This window comes from Erigeron canadensis, chromosome 5 (assembly GCF_010389155.1).
Source record: "Erigeron canadensis isolate Cc75 chromosome 5, C_canadensis_v1, whole genome shotgun sequence".
Lineage (NCBI taxonomy): Eukaryota > Viridiplantae > Streptophyta > Magnoliopsida > Asterales > Asteraceae > Erigeron > Erigeron canadensis.
The window spans coordinates 6,225,801-6,251,120 of record NC_057765.1 but is presented as its reverse complement, the minus strand read 5'-3'; the positions used below and the strand labels follow the sequence as shown (position 1 = coordinate 6,251,120).

The window sequence follows — 25,320 nt, the reverse complement described above, 5'->3', positions numbered from 1 at the left end:
TTATCCACACTAAAAATTGTGTAAAATTAAAAGTTCACACTTTTTAGTGTGGACTTTTATAATTATTTCGTAACACCTCATTTGTTCACGCTACCTTTTTAGTTAGCGTGAACAAATTGGGTGTTACAAAATAAACCTTTTTAGTTAGCATTAACAAATTGGGTGTTACAAAATAATTATTAATATTCACACTAAAAATGTGAACTTTTAAATCTACATACTTTTTAGTGTGGAGAAATTTTTACACACCTTTAGTTCTACATATTTTTACACACATAAAAACGTGACAAAATTTTTAATTTGTTCACACTAACTAAAAGTGTGGACAAATGCAACAATATTTGTAGTAACCAAAATTCAATTTTATTCCGCGTATAAAGAATTTATGTTTCTTGTCTTTTTTATGTTACGAGGGTTTAAATGTCTGTGCTCCGCACGTCGTGTTTTAAATATATTGTTTGCATGTATTCTATTGTCGGTTTTTTAAATAGCTAATGAAAGTTTTTTCATAAAACCATATTATTCATCAATAGATAAAAAAATATAATAATAAGTACAAAAGAAATAAAAAGTTTCGAGCCAAATGACTTAATTGTTCCACAAAGATTCGGAATTCCCTAAAATTAAGATAATGAAGTATTTTAATTATTCTAATTCCATTAGCATTCAAAACAATTCATTAGGCAAGATCTTTACTCCTAAATGCGTGTTTTATTTTATCCCACATGTGCTACTTTCGAAAAGTTCCCATGGTATCACAAAACGGCTATGTGCGGTTCTATCTCCCGGCAGATGCAAAGCAGCGCTATTCCTGACACGTTAATGATTGAACTTTTATTAGACTGCAAAATGTTCCAGTAAGTTTGATTTAATGTACGTGAATAATAGATCTAGAACAGCCAGAGAGAAACTTATTGGGTGCCAAGGACAACCAAAGTTATTTACTCGCTCTTCCAATGTGTGCAGAACAGAAAAGTTCAATGGATTCTAAATCTAATAGAGCAGAAACATGTTAAAAATGTAGTTCTACTTCTAGCTGTGAATGAATTATGAATCGAGTAGTGTTTTTAGTTGCTTCTCTTTGCTTTACTGCCATTGCATTTGCAAATATTCAATCAACACATTAATCATAAAATCACTAATTTCGTATTTGACAGTTCACGAATGCACAACTTATGTTATAATTAAGCTAGACAAGAAAGTAAATAAGAAGATAAATAACAAGAACAATGATAAGTTCAAGTGTAATAAATCTATGCAAGTATAATCATATGTATCATTGATTAAACGATGAATACATGGTCGATATTATAAACTTGACTTACAAGAATACAAATGAACAAAGTAATTGCTAAGTCTAGACACACTAAAAACTTAACCAATTACAAGTGACACACACTTTAAAGGTGACAAACACACTTGATACAATGCGGCTGTGTTGCTTTATATAGAGGAAGAATTAGGGCAACACAGCCTTCCTTTGATGGTGATAAATGGTGGTTGTCGACGTCCCATTGGCTCCTTGTACTTCCATGCAAGAGCCCTTGTCTTCTTTACCAAAACGGGTATGAGAGAGAAGACCCTAGTTTTGGTCCCAACTTGTACCTTTGCCATATAAGGTATTTTACAGTTGGAAGAACCACCATGTGACTCTTGTCTTCATCTAGTTTGAATTCTTCCTGCCTTGACCAACAATTTGGGCAAGATCCAACCCGCTGAAGAGAGTCACTGGACTCGCTGAACACTCGCTGACGACACACGTCAGCGAGCAAGTCTTATCAGCGAATCCAAGACTCAACAGTATTAATAGTAACCAACTACAAGTTATAACAAAGCATAAATAAAGATATTAGATGAAAGACTTTTAGTTATAAGAATTATTTGAGAATTTAAAAGTATTAGTTGAGCCATTACCATTGTAAATGAAGCTTCCACAAGATGTAATCTGCAAGTAGATCAATCAGAAAGAACTTTATAATGACCAAACTTTTCTCTTCCAGGCGGCTTCTTATCAAAGGTCCACCTCTACTTTTCCCTTCATGCTGCTCTCTGCAAATACGTTTTACTCTTTTTAGGATATTGAAATTTATATAACAAATTGTAAGACTATAATATAAACTACATATATAGTAGAAGCTTTTAAAATGAAAAGCCTTTAAAATAGAAAATCTCAGATCTAAATTCCAAAAATAATATCTTTGCATTCAAGCACGAAAAGCTTTATATTAGAAGCTTTTAAGATGAAATAATAGATGAGATAAAAAAAACACATGCTATTATATTATCATAGACACTACATACACATACATAAATCAATACAAAAATAATCGTTAAAAACATAAAAAGACAAAGCACTTACTGATTTTCTTCTTGCATTATATGAACTTCTCCAAATACATCATGAAAGTATCCTGAGATCAACCAATAAAAACACAATAGCTAAAAAACTATCTTATAAATTGATTGACAAAGGACCTAAGTTACTCCATTTGATATTTGATACAGCTCTATAATATAATGGAAGATGAAGAAGTTAACCTGTAATGATTAGTGCTTAAAAATCGAGTTTATTAAACCATCTCACAAAAATCATAAATAAGGATGATAATTTTAGCTTCAACATTGATTTCAATACTCGTAGGTATTATGGAAGCTCAAACATTCATTCATTAAATAATGGGTAAATTACAAAAATCATACCTGATGTTTGTTCGAAACTACACTGGTCATCTAGCAAGGATGAGAACCATATAAGAAAATAATAATGACATGTTTAATAATAAATGAATTCTTGTATCAACTATTTTTCTCGATATACTTTTAATTATAAATATTATTGTTTCATAATAAATGTCATATCTACCCAAGTTAATAAATGAAAGTATAAATAAAACTTTAAGTCCTTGGGATTTAGCCAAACTGGACATTTAATATCCCTTATGTCTTTCAGCCAAATATTGGTCATGGGTTCAAAATCTTTGAAAGGCATATTGGGAAGTCCTTGCTAATGAGGTGGGGCATGGCCGTTTTCTATAGCATTTAGTTGGTTTCCTCCAGAACGGTAGTGGGACTTCCACCGCCAGTCATGCCCTCGGATTGACTGTGCCAGTGACTTGGTCGATCTCTACCGGACAATGAAGAGGCATACCGCTGAGTCCAATCACCACTGCTGTTCAAAAAAAAAAAATCTCAAATTCTTAATAATTATTTTTATAGTGAATTATAAGAATAATACCTAAAGTATCCACGAAATTACAGTTTTGATACCTCACATGCATGACACGTGATTTGACTTAACGATCAAATAGACGACCGTCAGCAATAGGTATGGTTGGTGTAAGTTTTTGACAACAGTGGGTATAACTCGTGTAATTTTTAAATTGTAGGTATGACTAGTGTAATTTCGAACAAATATCAGATATGACTTTTGTAATTTACCCTTAAATAAACTATTAATATACATACATATATTGCAGTAATAATCACAAACCCTCAAGTATAATAATTAGAAACCCAATTAAAATCATAAAGCCCCATCATAAATTATAAGTAAAAATAATAAAAACCCTAATTAATTCTCTAAATAATTAGCATTGATTTCATTCTCACAACTTTTATATATATATATATAAGATTATATGTATCTAAAATGTTAAATAGTTTATAAAAAATATAAATTGAAGACAAAATGAAAACAAAAGTCAACTTTATAAAAAATTGAGAGCTATGATTGATCGATAGATAATTAGAGCAATTGTGTTTTAATATAATAAAACATTCTTTACGACCACTACCTCTTTGGCTTTTCGGTCACAAGTTCCTAACATCATTGTAAAAATAATTGATCAAAGGTAAAGGCAAGTTGTGAGGTTAAGTTATATAATGAAGACAATATGAGTCATTGAATAAAACGGAAGACTCGTTTATAAAATATGATGATGATGATTGTCACGAATACAATATAAAACATTCAAATACGAGTTTCTAATAATCAAGTCCAAACAATTGTAAGGTAAAGATGCGTTTCATTAATTTTAAAAAAAAATGATAAATGAAACGTACCACTATTATTCGTTTTAGAAAACCGTATGTCATTATTTTTCAATTATTTCAGATGTTCTAAAATACATCTATATGTCATTATTTTTTATTATACTAAAGACACAAATTTACAAATTACCAACCACATATCAACAAACCGTAAAGAAACGATGAAATCATTATGTCTTTGACTTAGCGGTTTAGATGACTCATGATATTCTGTCGAAGATGGACAAATTAACAATAACAAATAGAATATATATTTACATAAAGTAATAATAGAAAACGATCAATAAAAGAAATGTTTTGTATGTAGTGGTCGATGCGTGTAGAACTACATTGATATATATGGCTCCAAGTGGAAAGCTATTCCCATTTTACTAATCCAGTAATCCCATATGCATGTGCATTCTAACCTATTTTTCCTTTTTAACCTTGTATATGTAATTCTTAATATTTTTTTTTGGATGACTATATTACTAGACTCTAGACTTGAATATTATTAAAAGATTTGTCTAGCTTGTGTTCTAAGACACATGTTAATGTTAATTATTAATAGATAATAATAAAGTTATTGTTTATCAACATACTCTTAAATATAAATAATGTTCATTTATATTGTTATGCCATCAAAGTTAAAAGTAATACTCCGTAGATGATTAGAATATTTTTTAATTGATATGCAAACTAGCAAGATGCTAAATATTGGGTACAGAAGTTGAACCAGAAAAAATCACAGAACAAAGTGTAGAAACTAGAAAGTAAAGTCTCTTGCTTAGACTTATAGTTTCTTACTGAGGAAGCCTTTTGGTTAAAAACACTCCAATCTGACTAGCTAATAGAGGGGTTGTTCATTCGATTAGTTAGCCAAAAAAAAAACTGTTTGCTTTCAGTTAAGGACGGGATAGTTAAATATAAAAAATATTAAATGCAGTTTACGTGTATACAAAAATTATACTTTTTATATCAAAATATACTCTTAAATTATATGGTAAATATATAATTATTTAATACATTTTAATTACGGTCTTATAAACTCAATTTAACAAAACATTTAAATATAAACTTATTACAAATTGAATTACTCCAAGGAAAATGATTTATTCTCCTAACAAATTAGTCTAAAAATTCTCCTAATAGCTTTAGATGGTGACATGTGGATATCACTAATTCTCTTTTCCAATATCACCCCCTGATTTTTCACATGTCACAATTCTATTAATTCGGGGGGGGGGGGGGGGGGGGGTTTGTAGGCGAATAACTTAAGAGAATTAATCATTACTCTTACTCTTAAAATGAAAATCTACTAAAGACTAAGATGACCATTATGTGCTGTTCAAAAAAACAAATTGGCTGATTTGTATCTTGCTGTTAGAAAATTTAGGGGACAGTTTTTAATATATAATGTAAAAGTTTTTAAAGGAAAATGATATGTACTGCAGACTTTACTTGCTTAGGTACTGCCACTTTAAAAAAAGTTACAAGTTAAACCTTTGAATTTGATAAACATACATAACACCCCCTGAATTTTATATAATCTCCCTTGCTTTACCTAAGATAGGTACTGCATGCTTTACCTAACATTTCCTCAGTTTTTAAACATGTAATAAGTTGTTAGTAATACCCTTAAGGCTATCATTATTGTTTTTCATAAATACTCTTAAATCTTATCCACTAATCTACGAAAATTTTCTTAATTGACTTTGCCATTGTAGTAAGGGAAAAAAACCCACGATATTATTGTTATTTTTTTTTCATTCTATAAATATTATTTTTAAGAGCTCAGTTAGTAAGTATCTCGAGATATCAAAAGTCAGTTTTAGATTAAAGCATTGGGGCGGGTGATAAGAATACAAAAGTACTTGTGATAAACTAGCATGTTACTCGTGCAATGCAGCAACGGTGATTGTCAAAATGGTCTAGTGGGGTTGGTGATGGGTGGTAATGATAACGACTGGTGTTGGTTGTAAGAGAGTCGAATGGTGTAGGTTATTGTAAATATAACTGATTTAAAGGTGGTGGTAAACAAATTTTGGAATATGAAAAAAAACCCTTAGAATGCGGCAGTGTTATGGTGGTGATGGCGAGGAGTAGTGTAAATTAATTCATTGGGGTAGAATGATCATTTAAATATCCTTTTGAACAATGATGTATAACTTTTATATAATAATATAGATACGAGAGATGCAATAGATAGGCCCCATAAGTTTTGAATTCGTCGTTGGTCTAATATTGTACACTGCCACATGTTAGGATTAGAAACTTGCGAAAATCGTATATATATGTTCGAGTCCATAATTCCATGAATTCTTTCTATTATTTATCATATCTTGAAATGAATCATTGGGTATCTTGAAATGAATCATTTGTACGGATGGATCAAAGCATAACTGTAATGGATATCATTTTGTGGACAATAGGAAAAAACATATTTCCAAAAAGGGTTCGCCATTTTGTGGACAACAGGAAAAAACATATTTCCAAAAAGGGTTCGCTAAGTATCCCAAATACGTACTGGCAGTACAAGATTTTAGCAAGCTACTTAACTTAAGGCACTGATAATATTTGTCGCAACAACAAACATTTGCGGAAGTAATAACCTGGAAAGTAACATATATATAACGCATTTTATATGCCGAACGCTACCATCAAACCATCGAACCTCCTCTAGCTCGTGGAAGGATCCACCATAGGCCACGAGGGCACCATGGATCATGATGTAACCGGCCACAATAGTAGTAGAAACCATTAGAAAAACTGAATACCTTAAATTACATCATTTAGACAATTAATTTAAGACTAAACGTTATTCCTGTTTCATAACTTATAAGAAAGAGTAAATTGCACATAAAAGTATTCAAACTTTATTGATTTTTAAATTTCAAGTACTCAATTTTTTTTTTATCAATAAAAAGTATCCAACTTTTCAAAAAGTAAAAAACAAACATTTTTTAAACATTTTTAAGCATGATTTCCGTTAAGTTTTCGTATCATCAAGGGCGAAGCTTTGTTGGTAGCCATAGGGGCCCCGACCCCCTCATTTTTTTCCCCGTTTATTAGTATAGTTTTATCCGTTGTGCGTCTGAAAATTATTTTCTTAATATTATTTCTAGATCCTGTGACTTTTGACACCATCTGAGTATTCTTCGTAGTGTTATTTTTTTGTTCCTATTAATTTCAGTCTCCCGTTTTAAATGGGTAAAGATTTGCCATCTGGGACCGCTAATCTCTTTTTTAATTTTTGATACAAAACGACTAAATAAACCGTTACATAACACATTTCAAACAATCTAACAAGTTATTTGCTCAGATATCATCGAGATCTGACTGATTTGTCAAAACATTTTACTTTATTCACGGACTTCCGAAAAGTCATTTTGGCTGAAAAGTCAAGTCTTCAATATAAATGTTGGGTATCTGTATAACTAGAATATCACTTTTATAGCTATGTACGAAAATTAACGAAAACACGATTAAAAACGTCAAAAAAAAAAGTTTTATTCTTAATTTTTTAAAAGATGGATAGAAAAAATATGATACCTTAATATTAAAAATCAACAAAATTAAATATCTTTTTGTGCAATTTACCCTATAAGAAATGGGCCTTATTATCTGAAGGATAAACTTGTACTACATGATCTTCACCACTTTGAATGTCCATTTCCCGAATTTTAACTTTCTTTGTCATATCTTTTTAATTAGGGTTTTTTATTTAACTATAGAAATATATTATATAAACAAGCAAAATACTGGAGGTCAAAATATTGACACCAACGTGGATCTGAACTTTATGCTTCTTAAATTTTCATGAAAATTATATTTTACTTCTAAACAATATCCAATCATCAAAAAATCACTGATGCAACAGATAAAACTCTGATCTTCACCACAAGCATCTTCCAAGCGGATAATCCCAAATTAACTGAACTTTATGCTCATACGTCTCGAACACCTTTTTGTCATTAGTGTCTATCACCTTCCGGAGTACTTACTAAGTTATTAAAGTAATCTAAACAAAAATGTGGTATTGTTTGAAGGATAAGCTTGTTTTTCATGATCCTATCGGATTGCCCCTTTTCCGATTTTATCTTTTCGACTTTTTTAAAAGAGGCTAGATTTGCATTAATTTGTTTAAACGTATCGAGCACCTTTTTGCCAATAGCGTTTAGTTAGCTAATTTTCTCATAACATCACTTTTCGAGCTGAATTAGTTTTCGGCATTATTCACAATTTCATTCGAAAGGTTTATCGTATTCCTGTGAAATATTAAGCTAACCTAATGACTTGTAAGGCTCCACTAAGAGATGTTTAATGCTCCATAAGGACGGTGCCAACCATCTTGAAAACTCTTCCTCGCTCGTCTTCATCCTTCCCGCGTTGGCATGGACTCGGCGTGGTTGCTCTTCCTAGCATTCTCTTCCTTGTAGCGCCGAGCCAAGAAGAGTGAGGTGGGGTCCATGTGGGCCGAAAGCTAACGGAAACAAAAACAAAAACCTTTTTTTTTTTTTTTTTTAACTTTTAAACAAACTAGCCGTTTGTTTCTTTAACTTTTTTTTAAAAATTTTTTTTTATACCTTTTATTTAAACAACACTACCCACTCTTTCAAACACACAAACACATTATTCTTTCAAACAATATACACACACATATACTCTTTCAAATCCTTTCTTAATCTTCACCTAATCACGCCTCGAAATAACTAAAACGCAAACCAAAATCAACCCTTTCAAGATATGTGGCAACAAATTCTCGATTACCCGCAACTGGCAATGTCATCAACCAATCAAAGCCAAACGAGCCACCTTTCAGGCGCCTCCAATCCGCCCCCTATGGGTCCTCCGGCAAATTATGTCGTTAACCCATATTCACAACCATTTTATAATACCATGAACTACAACCCAATTATGAGTCACAATTGGAACAAGGCTCAAAGGATGGCGTTAGCTCAAGCTCAAATGACTTTTGAATATCAACAACAACAACATAACCCTCAAAATGCACCCGAGGCGGGTAGCGTCGCATCAGCTGATGATGAAGTAGAAGAAGTTCAAATAGCGGGCCGGAGAAGGGGGGCAAACAACCGACCGAGAAAAGAAATTGGGAGGATGATGATGCGGAGTTGTTGGCGAAATGTTGGGTGCATTATTCGGAGGACTCGATCGTGGGTACAAGTCAAACACATGCCATTTTTTGGAATAAAGTGTTAGCGATGTTTAACAAGGAGACGAGATACGGCTCTCGTACCAAAAGCCAAATTCATGGCAAATGGAGCAAGATTAAAAAGGCGGTTAAGGAATTTGGCGCGGCGTACAAGAAGGTTACCGAGCACGTCCGACAAAGCGGGGCGGATGACCAACAGGTGTCCCAAGCGGTCATAGACTTATACAAGAAACAAATGGGAGAGAAACATTGGCATTACCAGAAGTGTTGGGACCATCTTAAAAAGGTGGTCAACTTTTGGAACGACAATGCCTTGACGAGTAAGCCACCGGCTCCGACAGTAGATTTGACTGCCTATGTTTCACCACGTGGTGCGACCCCAAATCAAATGGGACCCTCGTTTGAAGGGTTATTTGACGAGGACCCGATTAGGCGACCAGTGGGTCGCAACGTAAGTCGTAGGTTATCTAGTTCATCTGATGCAACATCTAACCGGTCGTCGGGTTCGGAAGCGGCCCAAAGTATTATTGCATATGTTCGAATGCAACAAGAAGCTTTAGAAGAGGCACATATTAGGGATGCCATGAAGTTTTTGGCCAACCGATTCCAACGGGTTTGTCGAGGAAAGATTTGAAAGCGCACATGTCATATCGAAAGCACTTGCAAAAAGTGGGGGAGCAAGTTTTATGCCGATGCCGAGGATGACGAAGAAGACGATGAAGACGACGAGTAGCTTTACGTAGTTTTAATAATGTAGTTTTCATTTTAATTGTGTTGTTTTAATTTTAGTTGTAATGTTTTCATTTTATCTAGTTTTAATTTTAATTAAAATGTTCGAATTATGTAATTTGTTTCAAATTTAGTTGTAATGTGTTTTATTTTTATTAATGTAATGTTTTTTTAATAAAATTAAGTTTATGTTATTTTAAGATAAATACAAAATAAGATTAAATAAAAGTTGAGGAAGAGATGAGGAAGAGGTAGGGTTGGTAGTAAGTAGGAAGAGGTGTTTTAAGGAGAGAGAAAAACTGATGTGGCAACGAGGAAGAGTCAGAAAGAATTGAAGGTTTGGCAGATGCCTAAGCCCACATGTACTTTTTCAGTCCACACGACTACACGAGGTACAACTTGTTTGCAGTCCATTTTGGGAACAAAATCCACTCATTTATGTTGTGAATCGAAACGAGTAATACAAATTTATTTATTTATTTATTTTACAGGTAAGGATCGAATATTACAACAGAAGATATAGACTATGTTGTCTTAACCAGGTTCATGTTAGAAAGTCCCAAGAAGGTTTTGCTTTTTAGAGGTCAATGGTATTTAAGTAGTAATTTGGAAAAATAACAAATACTAACAATGAATATTAAACGGGAGGGGGTTCCCTTAAGTTCTCCCAACTTGACTAGTCAAGTTGGAAGATCTTGACTAATCAAGTTAGGAAAACTTGAGGGAATCCCATATTAATTAGCCGTTTAAAAAAATATGACAAATTGGATGGACAATCATAATTCTAACACATACAAATATAATAGATTAATTAAATTACACAAAGTCAGTAAATTTTAAGAAACGAATTTGATCAATATCTAAAGATTCGTTTGAGCAAACTCGCTTAATATTGGACGTAATTCAAGCTTTTTGGCTTTTAAAAGGAATTTTTTAAGAAATGAAGAGATGCCTTGTAAATTTTCCCTCATGTCCGCCAAGGACTGCAAAGAAAAGCCCCTCTTGTGAACCTTTCGGTATAGCTGCCTAAAGATGACGAAGATGAGACGGAGGAAGAACTTGAATCATGACGAACCCAACCTACGAACTCAGCATCCGAATCTCCATCGGAGTAAGTTACATGCTTATTAAACCTCGTGCAACATCTTTGTTTATCCTCTTTTTGTAACCTAAAGTTCTTGCTTAACCTCTTCCAAGACCAAAACCTCCAAAACATTAGATCTTTTGAACCATCATTGACATGTTTAGGGAGAGGAAGGTCTAAGCTTTGAATGGCAGGTGGTGGTGTAGGTGGCGGAATAACCTCTGCTAGTGGCGGATTCTTGGCTGTTCCCGGCTGCATCTCCCATTTAAAGGGAACGCCTTCATTTGTGGTGTTTTGATAGTATATACGTGATGATTGCCCGACGGATGATTCTCTTGCGAGTATCTTGCTGATAGAAAACTCTTCTCCTTTAAGAACAGAAAATGGGGTTTGGTTCTTTTGAAAATCTTGATTGTCCATTTTTTGGAATAACTTTCAGGGGTTGTTTGAAGAGCTTAATGAGAACTTATTATGAGGATTGAAAGATTCATGTTGGTCTACTTATAGATGATTAGATTGGATATCAAGCAATTGCATCAAATGGAACTGTATATCTTAAATTAATTCACAAAATTGAGAATGAATTACATGCATACGTAATCGTATTTTATATTGTATACCAAAACAAGTAATATTATGCTTGTAAAACATGAAAAGTTATCTTTGGATTTTGGCAAGTCTTTTGAAAGTTAATATTAGATACAATAGTCACCAATATTCATATATTGTACGTGTGGAATTCTGTTCCTATGATAAGAAATTAAAGGACATACACTATTAACCAACTCCACTTAAGTGGGTTAGCCAATGATACCTTCTAAATTCATTAGATGGGCCCCGGAGGTGAGTTTTTTCAAAGTCTCGGGTGTATTTTCCATGAAGGGGTTGGAGGTCCAGCAATTTGCTAGTTAAAATTGTCTCCAGCACGTCGGAATCGAAACTAACTTTTTTTTAAAAAGGACATACACTATACATGATGCATTATACAATTATTTATGCGTGTTTCAACAACTTATGTTGAAAATTCTGAGTTAATAGAGTTCCATTTCATTTGCCTATAAATTTGGCTCTAGGAGGTCTCAGGTCAATCCTGGACACGGATGTGTTTAATCACTAATTTAGGGTACCACCTTGTATATTAAGATGACTATATAAAATTTGCAATTAATTGTTATTTTCACTAATTATGAGATAATGTTTCTTGTTAAGAACACTTAAAAACACTGATTTAATAGGTTTATGTCTCTACATGTCATTTTAAAGAGCACATTTGTGGAGCTGGTGTCTTATAACCGAGCTTGTTGGAAGACATTATACAAATGCTTATAAAAGCAGAATCATCATTAACTTCATGGTACCTAAAATTAGTGGCTTGTATGTTGATGAAAAAGCAAACAATTTTTTACCTTCATTTTCAAGACTTTAGAGTAGATCATTGTTTTAATATGGATATCTAATATAGTATTCACTTTTATTGCATATATTTCTCCATTTAGAGCTAATTGATGACCATATCCGTAAGGCATGGACGGTTACACCTTTCCTTAGAAAGTACTGTTTAGTCATACTTTGACTTTCAAGGAGATATAGAGTCCATAGATTGAGTTGTTGACTTTTGGCAACCAGATGTTATAGGATTGTTATAAGACAAAGTGGTTGACCAATTCTGTAGTTAACATGAATCACATAAGTAAACTTGTGTTTTAAGACATATTCATAACATGCAGTGTATGTGCCGACTTCTGTACAGCTTTACTTCAATGATCAGCAAGTAGCGAAGATTTGGGTTCTTAAAGTAAAAGATATATTTCTACGACGATAAAATACATATACAGAAAGAATCGGCAAATCAATTAAAGAGCTTTGGAGAATGGAGATTCTCCATACGGTTAAGTCAAGACTAATCAATGTTCCTATTGGTGGAAGCACATATTTAAGACATTTCTAGAACTAGCTACTCAAGTAACTAAAAATGATGATCAAAGAGACTGATGACATGAATTGAGAAACATGGAAGTACTACTGCATGGCACATGCTAGCAAAATAAATGAAATCAAACCTCGGCTTGTGGAATGGTAACAGCAAGTTGCAAAGTCCTTTGTGTCAGCATCAATTGAATTTCATACACCATGAACATCAGTCAAAATCCGATCACTGGAAATTAATAAAGGGAGTGAAGTTGAGATGTATGTCATTACAAAATAGAGAGCACTTCCTATTTGTTCTATTGTTGTAAGGTTCGATTTGAAATTTTGGATTTGTTTAAATCAAATTACTTCAATTTGTAGAAATAAAGATCATGATCAAAACCAAATTTTTCACCAAACTGAGTAATCCTGAATGCTTACCGGGTAGGAAGTCTGACTTATTTAGGAATAAATGATTCAATTTGAATTATTATCTCAAACAGTAACAGAAATATATTTTAACAGCTAAATGAGAACATGCCAGATGGATCGAGAGTTGCCCAAAGTGTTTATAATGCATATAACCGCCTAAAACAATATATTTAAAAACTTAGATGATAGTTGTAATATTATAGTTTTTTCCGATAATACCTAACAACTTCTTTAAAATATTTAGCGAGACATTAGTATTTGCCTATTAGCACAACCCAGCCGAATGCCTTCTAACATGTTAAATTCATTACCCAATCTGTCCATTTTGCCACCTAACCAGGTCCTAACACATTGTTGTTACATGACAAATTGACAACGGAGTTCTGAATCAATCTCAAGAGATCCAACGTGAGAGGAGTCTTTTACAATTAGATATGTAATACCCATGTCATATACATGGTAAGAGAATATGCACACATACAACTGTTGTAACTTGTAAGTTCTAACCTCTTTTCTATTATAATTTTGCTATGTTCAAGCAGATACATCAATATGGTCTTATAAGGTAAGTTTAATTCAGTAACTATACATGTTTTATGGCTTATCGTATGTGAAAATGGTATGATTTAAAGTTAACTTGATCATTTAGCTAGCTATTAGTGTGCCATGTTAGCCAATCTGAATCTTGTCTGACGTGCCATCACATCAGCAAATGTAACCATACTGTTTTGTTTTATTTACTTTATTTCAGACTTCTTACCTAATCTGTGGCATGTAAGGATTTGTATATAGTATTTATAATACTTATTGATAGACAACGGTTTACTACTGCCTTTCAGTTAAGTGTTAAAAGGACTAATGAGACAACACTATGTTCCCATGAATAACATATTAAATAACTTACTGTATGACGTAAAATGGTCAGTTAAGGAAGAGGTCAAAGCAGGTGTTTATTAGCTCACTTTTTCCCTGTTTCCTATTAGCTCTTAACCAATTTGATCCATTAGATTATACAACATGACCCAAATCAACCCATTTAAGGATGAATGTAGCAAGATCACCACCCCTATTATTGATCAACACATAACTAGAAATCTAGAATAGTTACTTTATGTGTTTCATAGTTTTTCATAAATCACTAATTTAATCTGAAGCAAATCTAACGATTAATTTAATTTCAATCTGATGTGTATAATATGCTGAAATATTAATATCAGAAATAAATAGAAATAATAAGTCGAGGGGGTCTTATGTATATATTTGTGTGGTAGTTGGATTTGGAGGGAAAAAAGCAGCATGGTTGGATCAGTGGTAAACACCCTTGCCTCTGGAGACAGAGGTCATGGGTTCGATCCTCATCCCATGCAAAGGTTGGAGGGCCTTTTCTACCATTTAGGTAGAAACTGGAAGCAGCCTCTCTACTTAGGTAGAGGTAAGGTCTGCCTACATCTTAACCTCCCCCATACACCGTCGAGGTATTGGGGCTCAAAACCCGTGGAAGGCGGCACTGAGCAGTTACTTACTTACTTTTTTGGATTTGGAGGGAAAGGCGGTTATGACGGTGTGGTGTATATAAACCCAATTTAGTGATAACTAGTTTTTGTTCCCGGACGTTGCCCCGGGAGACAATTCGTAACGTCTACACATGTGGCAAAAATTATATAAAATGAAACTTTCGTAGCAAAAGTTAAAAAGTGAAAACTTATGTGGTAAAAAGTAAAGGAAATGAAACTTTGGTGGCTGGAGTTGGAAAATTTAAAATTGTAGTAAAAAGTTAATATTATGAAAATTTGTTGACAAGAAAAAAATCCAAAAGTTATGTGGTGAAAAGTAAGAAAAATGAAACTTTCGTGAAAGAAGTTACAAAATTGAAAGTTATGTGGCGAAAACTCAAAGTTATATGGTAAAAAGTAAAGAAAATAAAACATTGGGAAAAAGTATGAGAATGAAACTTTTGTGGCAAAAGTTGGAAAAATAAAAGTATAAAAAGTAAATAAAACAAAACTTTTGTGCGGAAAGTAGAAGAAACGAAAGTAATGTGGCAAAAACTAAAAGGGCCAAAACTTTAGTAAATTTATGTGATAAAAAGTAAAATGTGAGTCCAGGACCACAGTTAACAGCTCAACTTCTCTTTCTGTTACCCTTTCTACCTTTAAGAAACTTATTGTAGTTTAATCAGTTTAACTATGATGGTTGAGTTCTTAGAAGCAAAATATAGCATTTACCTCAGCAGCTGATGGCGTGATGGAATCCCTTTCAGAATTTAAATGGCCACTCAGCCTCCTGCATAATGTTCTGAACTATTTCAAACCTTTTCTATTTGGGATGTTCTTAAATATTGAAACTCAAAGAATGACTATTAACTTATTAGACCCATTTGACCCGTTTTCTTTTTAGTTAATTTGTTGGCTGAACCCCGGCATCCTAACATAACCCAATACGACTTATCATTAGTAAATGGGTCAAAAGTACCGAATTTAGAATACTTTCAGCAAAATAGTTCTACACATACCATTTATAGAATTCAAATATAATGGATGAAATAGGTGTATGCAGGTCGTCCCTACCCAAGCTAACCTCTCTGACACGGTACCACTTTGAGTTATTACCCAAAATTCAAATTTTCACCTCCAGTAAAGTTAATCAGTTGCAGAAAATTACCTTGGTTTCTCAGACTTCGCAAGGTGCTTAGACATGATAGATGCCTGCAAATGACGACCCCACACTTAGTTTGAGTGACATTTCAACAGAAGTAAAATTGGGACTCAAGGGAACTGACAATCTTGTAAAGAAAACACTTCAAACAGAAAAATGTCCCACGACATTCATATATAACATTACGGTTATAACATGGATGGGGTGCTTGTAACAGCACCTGAAAACACTTGTCCCGTTATACATACTCGATTTATAAAAGATCTTTATGAATGATAGCATCTCAAATTAATTATCATATTTAACACATCAATTGTTTATATACGAAGACAAAAAAAAAAGTATCTTTTAAGATCAACTCCTACTTATTTTTATAAATCTTATTAATTTCTGAGGAATAATATGACAACCCATCGGTACTTCTGAAATGAACTAGAGCTCTAGCAGAGTCTGTAATTACCATAAATAAAAGCAGCACATGTCTAAAGACTCAATAACTACGTGAAGATACAAATATCAGATTATCAAAAATATACACAACCTGAAAATTCTAAATACATCCTCAAAATTTGGGAGTCAACAAACTGCTTTTCATATTCAAACTAACCCTACCACCACTCGACATGACAGTGACATTTTTCACCTTCCAATAATCCCTACGGGGTTTTTTTCCTTTTACCCCCTTCTAGCTAAAACTACTTTGTTGACTGCACAATGCCTAAGCAGAGCAAGAATGAATGTATTTTTGTTTAGAAGCACAACTTATCGAACACTTAAACTAAAGGCATTCTTAGTTATTGAAACAAAAAATACTCACAGTGATTTTGAATGTTAATAAGCATAACTTTTACTCTTAGCAAGTCAAGTAGAAAACAGGCGATCACCGCCTAACAGAAAATTTACTAAGACAGGCATGTTGGAGGCTATATAAATAAACAGCTGAAATTAAAGTAGAGCGGGTATACGAGGATGAATCGTTTTAACCTACATCAGTTTGGATTATCCTAGAAAGTGAAACTTACAAACTGAAGAGATCTCTTTAAAGAATGCATACAATTAAAGTCATGTGTATATACTATACATGAGCATGCTTGGTTTTAGGTTCACATTAGTCAAGTTCGTGTAAAATGATTATTAGATCGTTCTCTCATAAATCAGAAAGAGCTTTTGGCAACGGAAAGATGTCTAGGGGATATAGATGAATGACACATTGAAAAGGTACTATAAATATTTATAGAATTCTACATTTAATCAACTGCATTTAAAATACCTGCTCTTGGATTATACTTCTTGCTTCAACAAGTTGAGCTTCTAACTCGAGCTCTCTCTCACTTGCTTCGGAAATTACTTCAGCTTCTTTTTGTGCATCTTGTAGCTGACCCATACGCTCCTTTACAGTGGAGCAGAAATGTTTAAAATATAAGTAGCTCTCAAATTTTGTAGTTGAATCAAATGTTTGTAACCACTAGAGGTGACCAATTTTCCCCATTTATAAGTAAGTGAAATGCATTAAGTTAGTTTGTATTTTATTGAAAACAGATCAAACAGGTTAGAGTTAGAGAAGTCTCCAAATGAGAAATGGGTCAAAAGTCACTTAACGTGTATGCAAAAGCTTATAATTTCTACATTTCACATTAAAAAAAATTTTGAAGCTTAATAATATCATATTCATAATCAAGTTTAGTACACTAAATATTTAGAGCATAAATGACCAAAACCCATTGACCTATTACCCTACCAACTGATTAGCCACCTCTACCAATCACCATCAAAAAGAAGACTAGGCAGCACATATAACATGAAACTACCTTTATTGAAGCCACCTTGTTTCGAAGAAATGCTGTTATTTGATCTCTACCCATATGAAATGGTAGATCAAAGACATCCTGATACCAATTAACTCTCGGTTCATGCTTTTTCTACAATGTAAGCTAAAAAAAAATATTGCGAGTCATCTATAGACAATAGCTTATACCGTCCTCCCACCCAATGGGGATTGTGAGGCTTCAACATTCCTTTCATGGTGGGGGGAAGGATTTTTGGACGAACCATTTGGAGCATTTAGAAAATCTCGCATATCCACCTATAAGCATTATATGTGGTAACAAATGGCGTAAGACAAAAAACAAATTTCTTATTATGTTATAAATGTGAATGTCATAGAAAAAAATATGTTGAAAATATTTTATGAAGATGAAGTAACATTCTACTGTAATTCAACAATAAAGGCCATTAGTTCTCCTTTATTTAGTTGCCAAGAACTCATGGTTAATGCAAGAACACTGCATCAACATTTTAGGCTGATTAATTTGGTAGGAGGTATTGCTCATAATATTATTTTTTTGGTAGTGGAAATTGTTGTTTTCTTGTTTAGCCGTTCATAAGTTCTCTAAAAAGGAAATAAATTATCACTCGAGTCAATAAAATATGCTAGCAGAACGGTCGACATTCAATAATGTCTAGATGCCTCATTTAGCTAGAATTCAGATTTTAGACCTCTGTTTTTGATGATTCTCACCCGGTTATTAATTGACCATATGTAATTGTGGGGTGTTTGGGGCCCCATGATATGTTTGCAATGCAGGAGATTTAAATACTTAATCCCTCTCTTGATGATTGTTAGTAACTTGAAACCATTTACATCATTCACTTCCTAAAATTCCTTTTTTCAATATATTGTGTTTATAACTTATAATCAACATCTATATAATGGCCAAACCAGACCCTTCATAATAATAATGTGAATGCATCTCTTTCAAAAGAGTTTTACCACAATAATGTTATGTTTGGGATGCCATCTAGAGTCTATGTTATCTTATTAAGTTCATCCCCTTCTACCGTGTTGAAGTGTGAGATGCCTCTACGTGTGATTGCCCGAGTACTCTGTTATTTATGGTTCTACCTAAAAAGATGGTTATTTTTGTTATGTATGTAACTGTCAACTAAATGCAAATGAATTCCATCCAAGTGCTAATAGATGCATTTTGCTGACATCCTTAGGTCTCGGAATGTGTATCATAGTAATGATCATACTTGTTTTCACTGATGTCACACCTTTTGAAATTCAGTTATTACTTTCCTGCTCCCAGCTAGTAACTCACCTAATGACCTAATTCTAAACTTAAATATATATTTTCTACAATATCCCAAGTTGCCAGCCTGAGTGCATCGAACAACGATTTCATCATCATCATCATCATCAAGTATATCATAAGAGAAGGCACCACTAATGTAACTCCTGAGGAGCTAGAAAAACAGTCGTAAAGCATCAAACTGCTCTCATATTCCTATTGCTCATTTAATGTAAATAACAAATGGGTCAGTAAGCCGATTGATAATCGACCCTTCTTTACTTTTTAACACAATTGTAACCTTTTTTTTTTAACAGGAATTCTCCCAATATCTTAGTCATAGATACTTGCCATGTTTCTATGAATATTGTTGTGGCACTAGCTGATCTAGCATGCTAAGATGCAATGCATGAGGCCTTATATCACAGCAAGAGTATGAATCAGTTGATGTTTCCAATTAGAAAAGATAACAAACATATTTACACTCTCAAACTAATGCTAGACAGGACACCAGAAATATATATTGACAAAACCTCTGCATGGATCTCACATAGCTTATATAGCATCCTACATTCGTACACATACTGAATGCATATAGGCCAACTAGGAATGAGGAATGTTCGAATACCGGGTTATAAGAGTAATAAAGTCATTGTTCATTTATTCAACTAGATTGTCATTATGTTGTGATATCATCACATGGACCACACATAATGATATTTTCTCACTTTGAATATGAAATACTCCATATACCTACGAAAAATAACAACTAATTATTTCATCTACAAAAAATGAACATAATGTATTAGTGTTTTCTACTTCCTCTCTCCCTCTCTTTTCTCTCACTTGCATTGCTTTCCTTCTTTTGGGTTAAGCTTCATTAGTAAATTGATATGAACCTTGATGGGCCGGGCCTTTGGGGGCAGGTTTATAAACGACAGAAGAAGAAAAAGAAACAGAGTCAGGAAGTCCAGGGGTGTTAAGTGTTTTATTTTATTAATTATGTCATTACGTGTTCACCAAGTTAGGTTAATTGGGACAGCTTGGTTAAATAAGGCCTGCGTGCCATTACTTTTATTTTTATGAGTTGATTATTATTGTTCTGTGGAACTTGGTGAGTTACTGGATCTCGAATTCCAGCCTTTTAATTGAACAGCCGACTTATATCGGCTATTGATTGTGTTATCTCTTTGTGTTCTGATTTTCTTGCTAGAATTCAGGTTAAATACCTATCAATTGGTATCAGAGCCTTTGCTCTTGCGACGGGTGGGGAAAGATGACTCGTAAGGTTAACGAGGTAGATGCTAACTTTCTGAATTTTAAGCGGGAATCGGAGGAAAGGGCAACAGCTGTTGAGAGTAGATTGGATCAGTTGAGGCGTGGACAGGAGGAGATGGCAGCGGATTTCAAAGCTACCTTGGAGGAAACTACTAACAAAATTCTAGATTTGGTTACAGCTAAGTTCCAGGAACAATTTAAACCCCCGGTTTCTTCGGGAGCGATTCCATAGACCACCATGCCAGAACCAAGTGTTACGGTTTCAAAGTCTCAAGAAGCTGAGGTAATTAATTCAGATCTCGAGTACAAAGGATGGTCGGAGGGTCGTCCGGTCAGTCCTATTGGGAAATCCGAGTTGCGGTTTGGGAACTTTGAGGCGGGAAACGCTTCTGGTTTGTTTCCAGCACCAAATAATGCGTTGAACAGCAAGAGATCGGGGTTGTTTCATGACCAGATCTTCAAGCATGGAAGCAATCAGTTTGGGGATAAGTTGAAGATGCCGATGTTTGATGGGGGGGACGTGTATGGTTAGGTATACAAGATGGAACGTTTCTTTGATGTGCAGGGGTTTGTGCAACCTAGAGAGAGATTGGGAGCCGCGGTTTTGTGTTTAGAGGGAGACACGTTGTCATGGTTCAGGTGGCGGGAAAAGCGTGAGCCGTTTGGTCATTGGGATACGTTGAGAGCTTGTGTATTGGAGCGTTTTCAACCATCGCAAGCGGGTGATTTATATGAACAGTTTGCAGCTGTTAAACAGGAGGGATCAGCCAGGCAGCAGTTCGTTAGTTTGTTTGAAAAGTAATGGCACGCAGGCCTTATTTAACCAAGCTGTCCTAATTAACCTAACTTGGTGAACACGTAATGACATAATTAATAAAATAAAACACTTAACACCCCTGGACTTCCTGACTCTGTTTCTTTTTCTTCTTCTGTCGTTTATAAACCTGCCCCAAAGGCCCGGCCCATCAAGGTTCATATCATAAATTTATTCCAAATTCTAAACGCATTGTATCTATAAAAGCTAGGGAATCAAATAAAGAAAGATATGTTTAAGCTCGCAAAAGAAGCTCATTCATACTAAGTTATAGCATATAAAAGTAAGATATAGGTCCCACCAAAAGAACTATAACCTCACTGCAATATTTACATACCTGCATTGATCGTAACAATGCCCTTAGATCAGAATTTTCAGTGACCAGTTCTTGATTCTTTGCCTCATATGCATCAACCTATAATAGTATTTGAAAATATGAAATATATATAACTCGAAGGCTCGAAGCAAAAGAAGAAAAATGTTTCATGTAACATACAATCTTTTTATAGAAATCATTGTCAGCCTTCTTCCCATTCCATGTCCCACGCTGCCGCCCTTCTTTCTGTGGTGGTGCATAAAAACTTAAAGTTACAAATTTCAAATCTCAAACTCATACATATGCAAGTATATTAGAAGATTGACCGTTTACCTGAAGTAAATTCATAATCTCCATGCCAGATCTAGATTCCTTCTTTTTCTCCATCATCACTTGATTTAGTCGCTCCTGCAAAGATAGAAAGATACTCCTAGATTTATTAACAGTTCTCTTGCTCAGTACACAACCATATCGGAAGCAACAATCTGTGAAATACAAGATGAAAATTGAAAAAATTCACATCCGTAAAGAGAGAAGTCGAAAACTCATACCTGCAACTTAATGTACTCTTTTTCTTTTTTCTTCATCTCGTGTATCTGTTGAGTTCGGACTTGCTTTTGCAAAATGACAGGTTGAAGATAGTGATATATCCGCAAAGGCAAGTTAACAGAAACAGATAGAGCAAAAAATAAAAGGGGATGTGCATAAAACCTTACCTGGTTTCCAATGACCATCTTTTGGAATTCATCTCTTTCCTGCTGCAATTTCTCAATTTGAGTCTTAAGGCCTGCTTTCGCTTTAGCTTCCTGGAAATAAGAAGCAGTGAGCACCCGACTAGAAAATACAATCTATGCATGTATACATACACATGTATATGTTCATATCATATATAGACAAACCCACACATTACCGTCCGCGTAATGGTTGCTATTTCTCTATCTTTAGCAGACAACTGTGACTCCAACCTCTCTACTTTATACTCTAGTCTTGTTATGTCCGACGAGAGTCTACAAGAGAACCCAAAACTTGTCACTTTGGACTAAAAACTTCAAAGCATAAACAAAATTAAACAGCCAGTTTCAACAGAAGCTAAACCTAATCTTAGTTTCATATTAAATCATCTGTAGCTTTCTATTTACAATTCCATACAACGTGTGTCGTCCACATACTTCTTTCCATGGTAATTTATTATATCCATTTAATAGTTTTTGGCATGTTGCAACTGATACCTCTATGGTCATAACTTCAAGTCCATAAAATATATTAAATCCAGAGCATCCAAAAAGGACATACAAGCTGCTTTCATATCATTGTTCAAAATCTTACTACATGTAGAGCGTGCTGTGCACATGCATATGAACCAAGCTACTCACACCATCATGCCGGCACTTCTGTGATATGCTTAATCGCAAGAACCCAGTTAACCAATAGGAAGGCCAGGGGCACACAGATCTTTTTAACCGAAAGAGAGGCTGAACCAAGGAAGCAACCATACTGACTGAAGCCAGAAGAAGCGCGGGGAATGACTATCAGACAGAACGGAGAGAGGGAAGGGAGCTGTTATTATGTTTTACGTAGAGCTTGACATTATTAAGCGTAAGTTAGTTCAATAGATTTCATATGCCCCGTTCGCCGTATGATATGTTTATATGAAATCAATTAAATAAAACCAAAAGCATCAATACTTTTATTGAATTTTCATGTAAAGTCAATAACGGCTCTAGTTTCTTTAAATAGTAAACACTAGCATGGTACCCATGAAATGGGGTTACAGTAAATCTGTTTCATGGTTCCCGGAGGTTAGTGGCCATCGGTCGTCAATTGTTGCTGGTGGTGGTGTAAGATAATGGTAGAGATAGCGACATATCACATCCTTATTAGGCGTGAAGGTAATATGATGTGGCCCCATCCTATTGGAGCTCCACAATCTTAAAATGGGAGTGCGGTAATGCTTAACATAATAGCATATACTCGTAGTAATAGTACATAACAACGATAGTAAATACAAGTTTTTTTATCAACCTTAAATTCGGCATATTACAGATTCACTTCCTAACTCAGAAACTCAACCCCAATTTGGCAAAGGAAATACTCACCGCTGCCTTTGATCATTAGCAGATTCACGAAACTCGATATCACGCTGCCTCTGCTGCAACAACGAGTACATACAATTGCAAGTCCTTGCAATCGAAACCTAAACAAAACAATTCATAATTACATATACAAACCAACAAAATCACATATAAATAAATATACAAATAAAATGTGTATAAAAAATAACCGGATCAGTAGCAAAGAGATCCAGAGAAGCCGGAAATCCGAAAGTGACTAATGTTTGATTTAGATATTTTGTACAATGATCTAAATTATCCACATTTGCAAATGCATATTCCTCACTGCACCCAAAATATACATACATACATACATAATTACATACATACATATATAGGTTTTAGGTAAAATAAAACAAGTATTAAAGTAAAACAAATAAAACAATAGGTTTCCCTTTAATGAAAATCACTGTGCATCATGAAAATCATCGCACATCAATTGCTTCGTGAATCTTCGTGCATCAAATTAACCATGATCTAAGGGTCAAGATCTTGTCTTATTTGTTTTACTTTAATACATGCTTTACAATACCCAACCCCTATATATATATATATGTGTGTGTGTGTGTGTGTGTGTGTGTGGAATGAAAATGAAACCCTAACTGATAAATAGAAATTCAGAATAATATTAGAAAATGTATAAAATTTGGAAGGAAATTACCTGGCGCCAAAGCTGGACTGTGACAGATCGAGAAAATAAAGAAAATTAGAAAATGAATAAATAAATGAAAATGTATAGATAATAGATAATAAAACTTGAAGAAATATTAAAAAAGATGAAATGTGTGTATACGCTGAGATCGAAATTTGAAGTGTCAGTTGAAGTCATTTTGTGTTAGTAATTGTGTAAAGATATGTATGTACTTAGGGCATTTGGTTTGACGGTGCCGGAATGTAGAGGCGGATGACGGTGACGGTGACGGTGGTGGTGGTGGTGGTGGTGGTAGTGGTGGTCACCGGTTAGAGTGTGATCATGATGATGAGATGAATATAAAATAGATCAGAGTAGTGACGCTTTTTGAGGTGATAAATCATACGAGTAATTAATAGAGTAGTAGTTTTTAAACGGTTTTCTCCAAGTTTGAATTTTTACATAATTAGTAATATGGGCGAGTACGGTTCGGTTTGGTTCGGTTTTTGACTAAAACTGAAATCGAACCGTTATAATTCGGTTTTTGAAAACTAAAACCATTGAGTTTCGGTTTTTTCAGTTTGGGTCTATTTTGGTTCAATTTTTCGGTTTTAGTCGGTTTTTAACCACTTGTGGTTTGAATCAAATTGAGCTTCAAAAGTTTATAAGTTTATACCCTATAATTATACCTTAATTAATTTTAATAAAATTTCAAAACAATATTAGCAACAATAACACTACAACAATGACAACAAATCCATAAAAGTAAGTTGTACAAACTTCAAACAAATTTTATACATAACTATTTATATCTTTTACGCGTTATTTAATTATACAATTATTAAAACAAACTAATTTTGTTGTGTATTTTCACTTAAAACATATAAATGATATTATTATATACACCTAAAAATATAAATATAATAACATATTTATCAAAAATTAATAATAAAATGATATAAATATAAAATAAAGTAAAAATATATATTTTTGGCTCGGTTCAATTTTCATTAGAAACCAAAACCGAACCACAACTTTCGATTTTTAGAAAACCAAAACCAATGGTTTTTGGTTTTTTCAGTTCGGTTT

The 25,320-nt window shown here is 33.8% G+C and overlaps 1 protein-coding gene across 1 annotated transcript; it reads right to left on the bottom strand.

The window, feature by feature from the left end:
- Nucleotides 1–12,845: 12,845 nt before the first annotated feature.
- LOC122599923 (afadin- and alpha-actinin-binding protein-like) lies at nt 12,846–24,563 on the bottom strand. Its single transcript, XM_043772538.1, has 16 exons — nt 24,394–24,563; nt 24,262–24,278; nt 23,771–23,885; nt 23,586–23,683; nt 22,400–22,496; nt 22,206–22,295; nt 22,041–22,103; nt 21,823–21,897; nt 21,670–21,735; nt 21,511–21,588; nt 17,986–18,093; nt 17,819–17,896; nt 17,281–17,400; nt 16,017–16,060; nt 15,581–15,638; nt 12,846–13,170 (listed from the first exon to the last, which is right to left on the bottom strand). Exons 1-16 carry the CDS (start codon nt 24,427–24,429, stop codon nt 13,168–13,170), a joined length of 1,146 nt encoding a protein of 381 aa, XP_043628473.1. The 5' UTR covers nt 24,430–24,563; the 3' UTR covers nt 12,846–13,167.
- Between the last annotated feature and the right edge of the window lie 757 nt (nt 24,564–25,320).

Bases quoted from the DNA above. Each gene is read 5' to 3' on its own strand.
- LOC122599923 (XM_043772538.1), bottom strand. From the start codon at position 24,429: ATGACTTCAACTGACACTTCAAATTTCGATCTCAGC. The intron at 22,296-22,399 runs GTAATGTGTGGG...TCTTATTTCCAG, and splicing joins TAGCAACCATTACGCGGACG to GAAGCTAAAGCGAAAGCAGG. The intron at 21,898-22,040 runs GTATGAGTTTTC...CTATCTTTGCAG, and splicing joins AAGAGTACATTAAGTTGCAG to GAGCGACTAAATCAAGTGAT.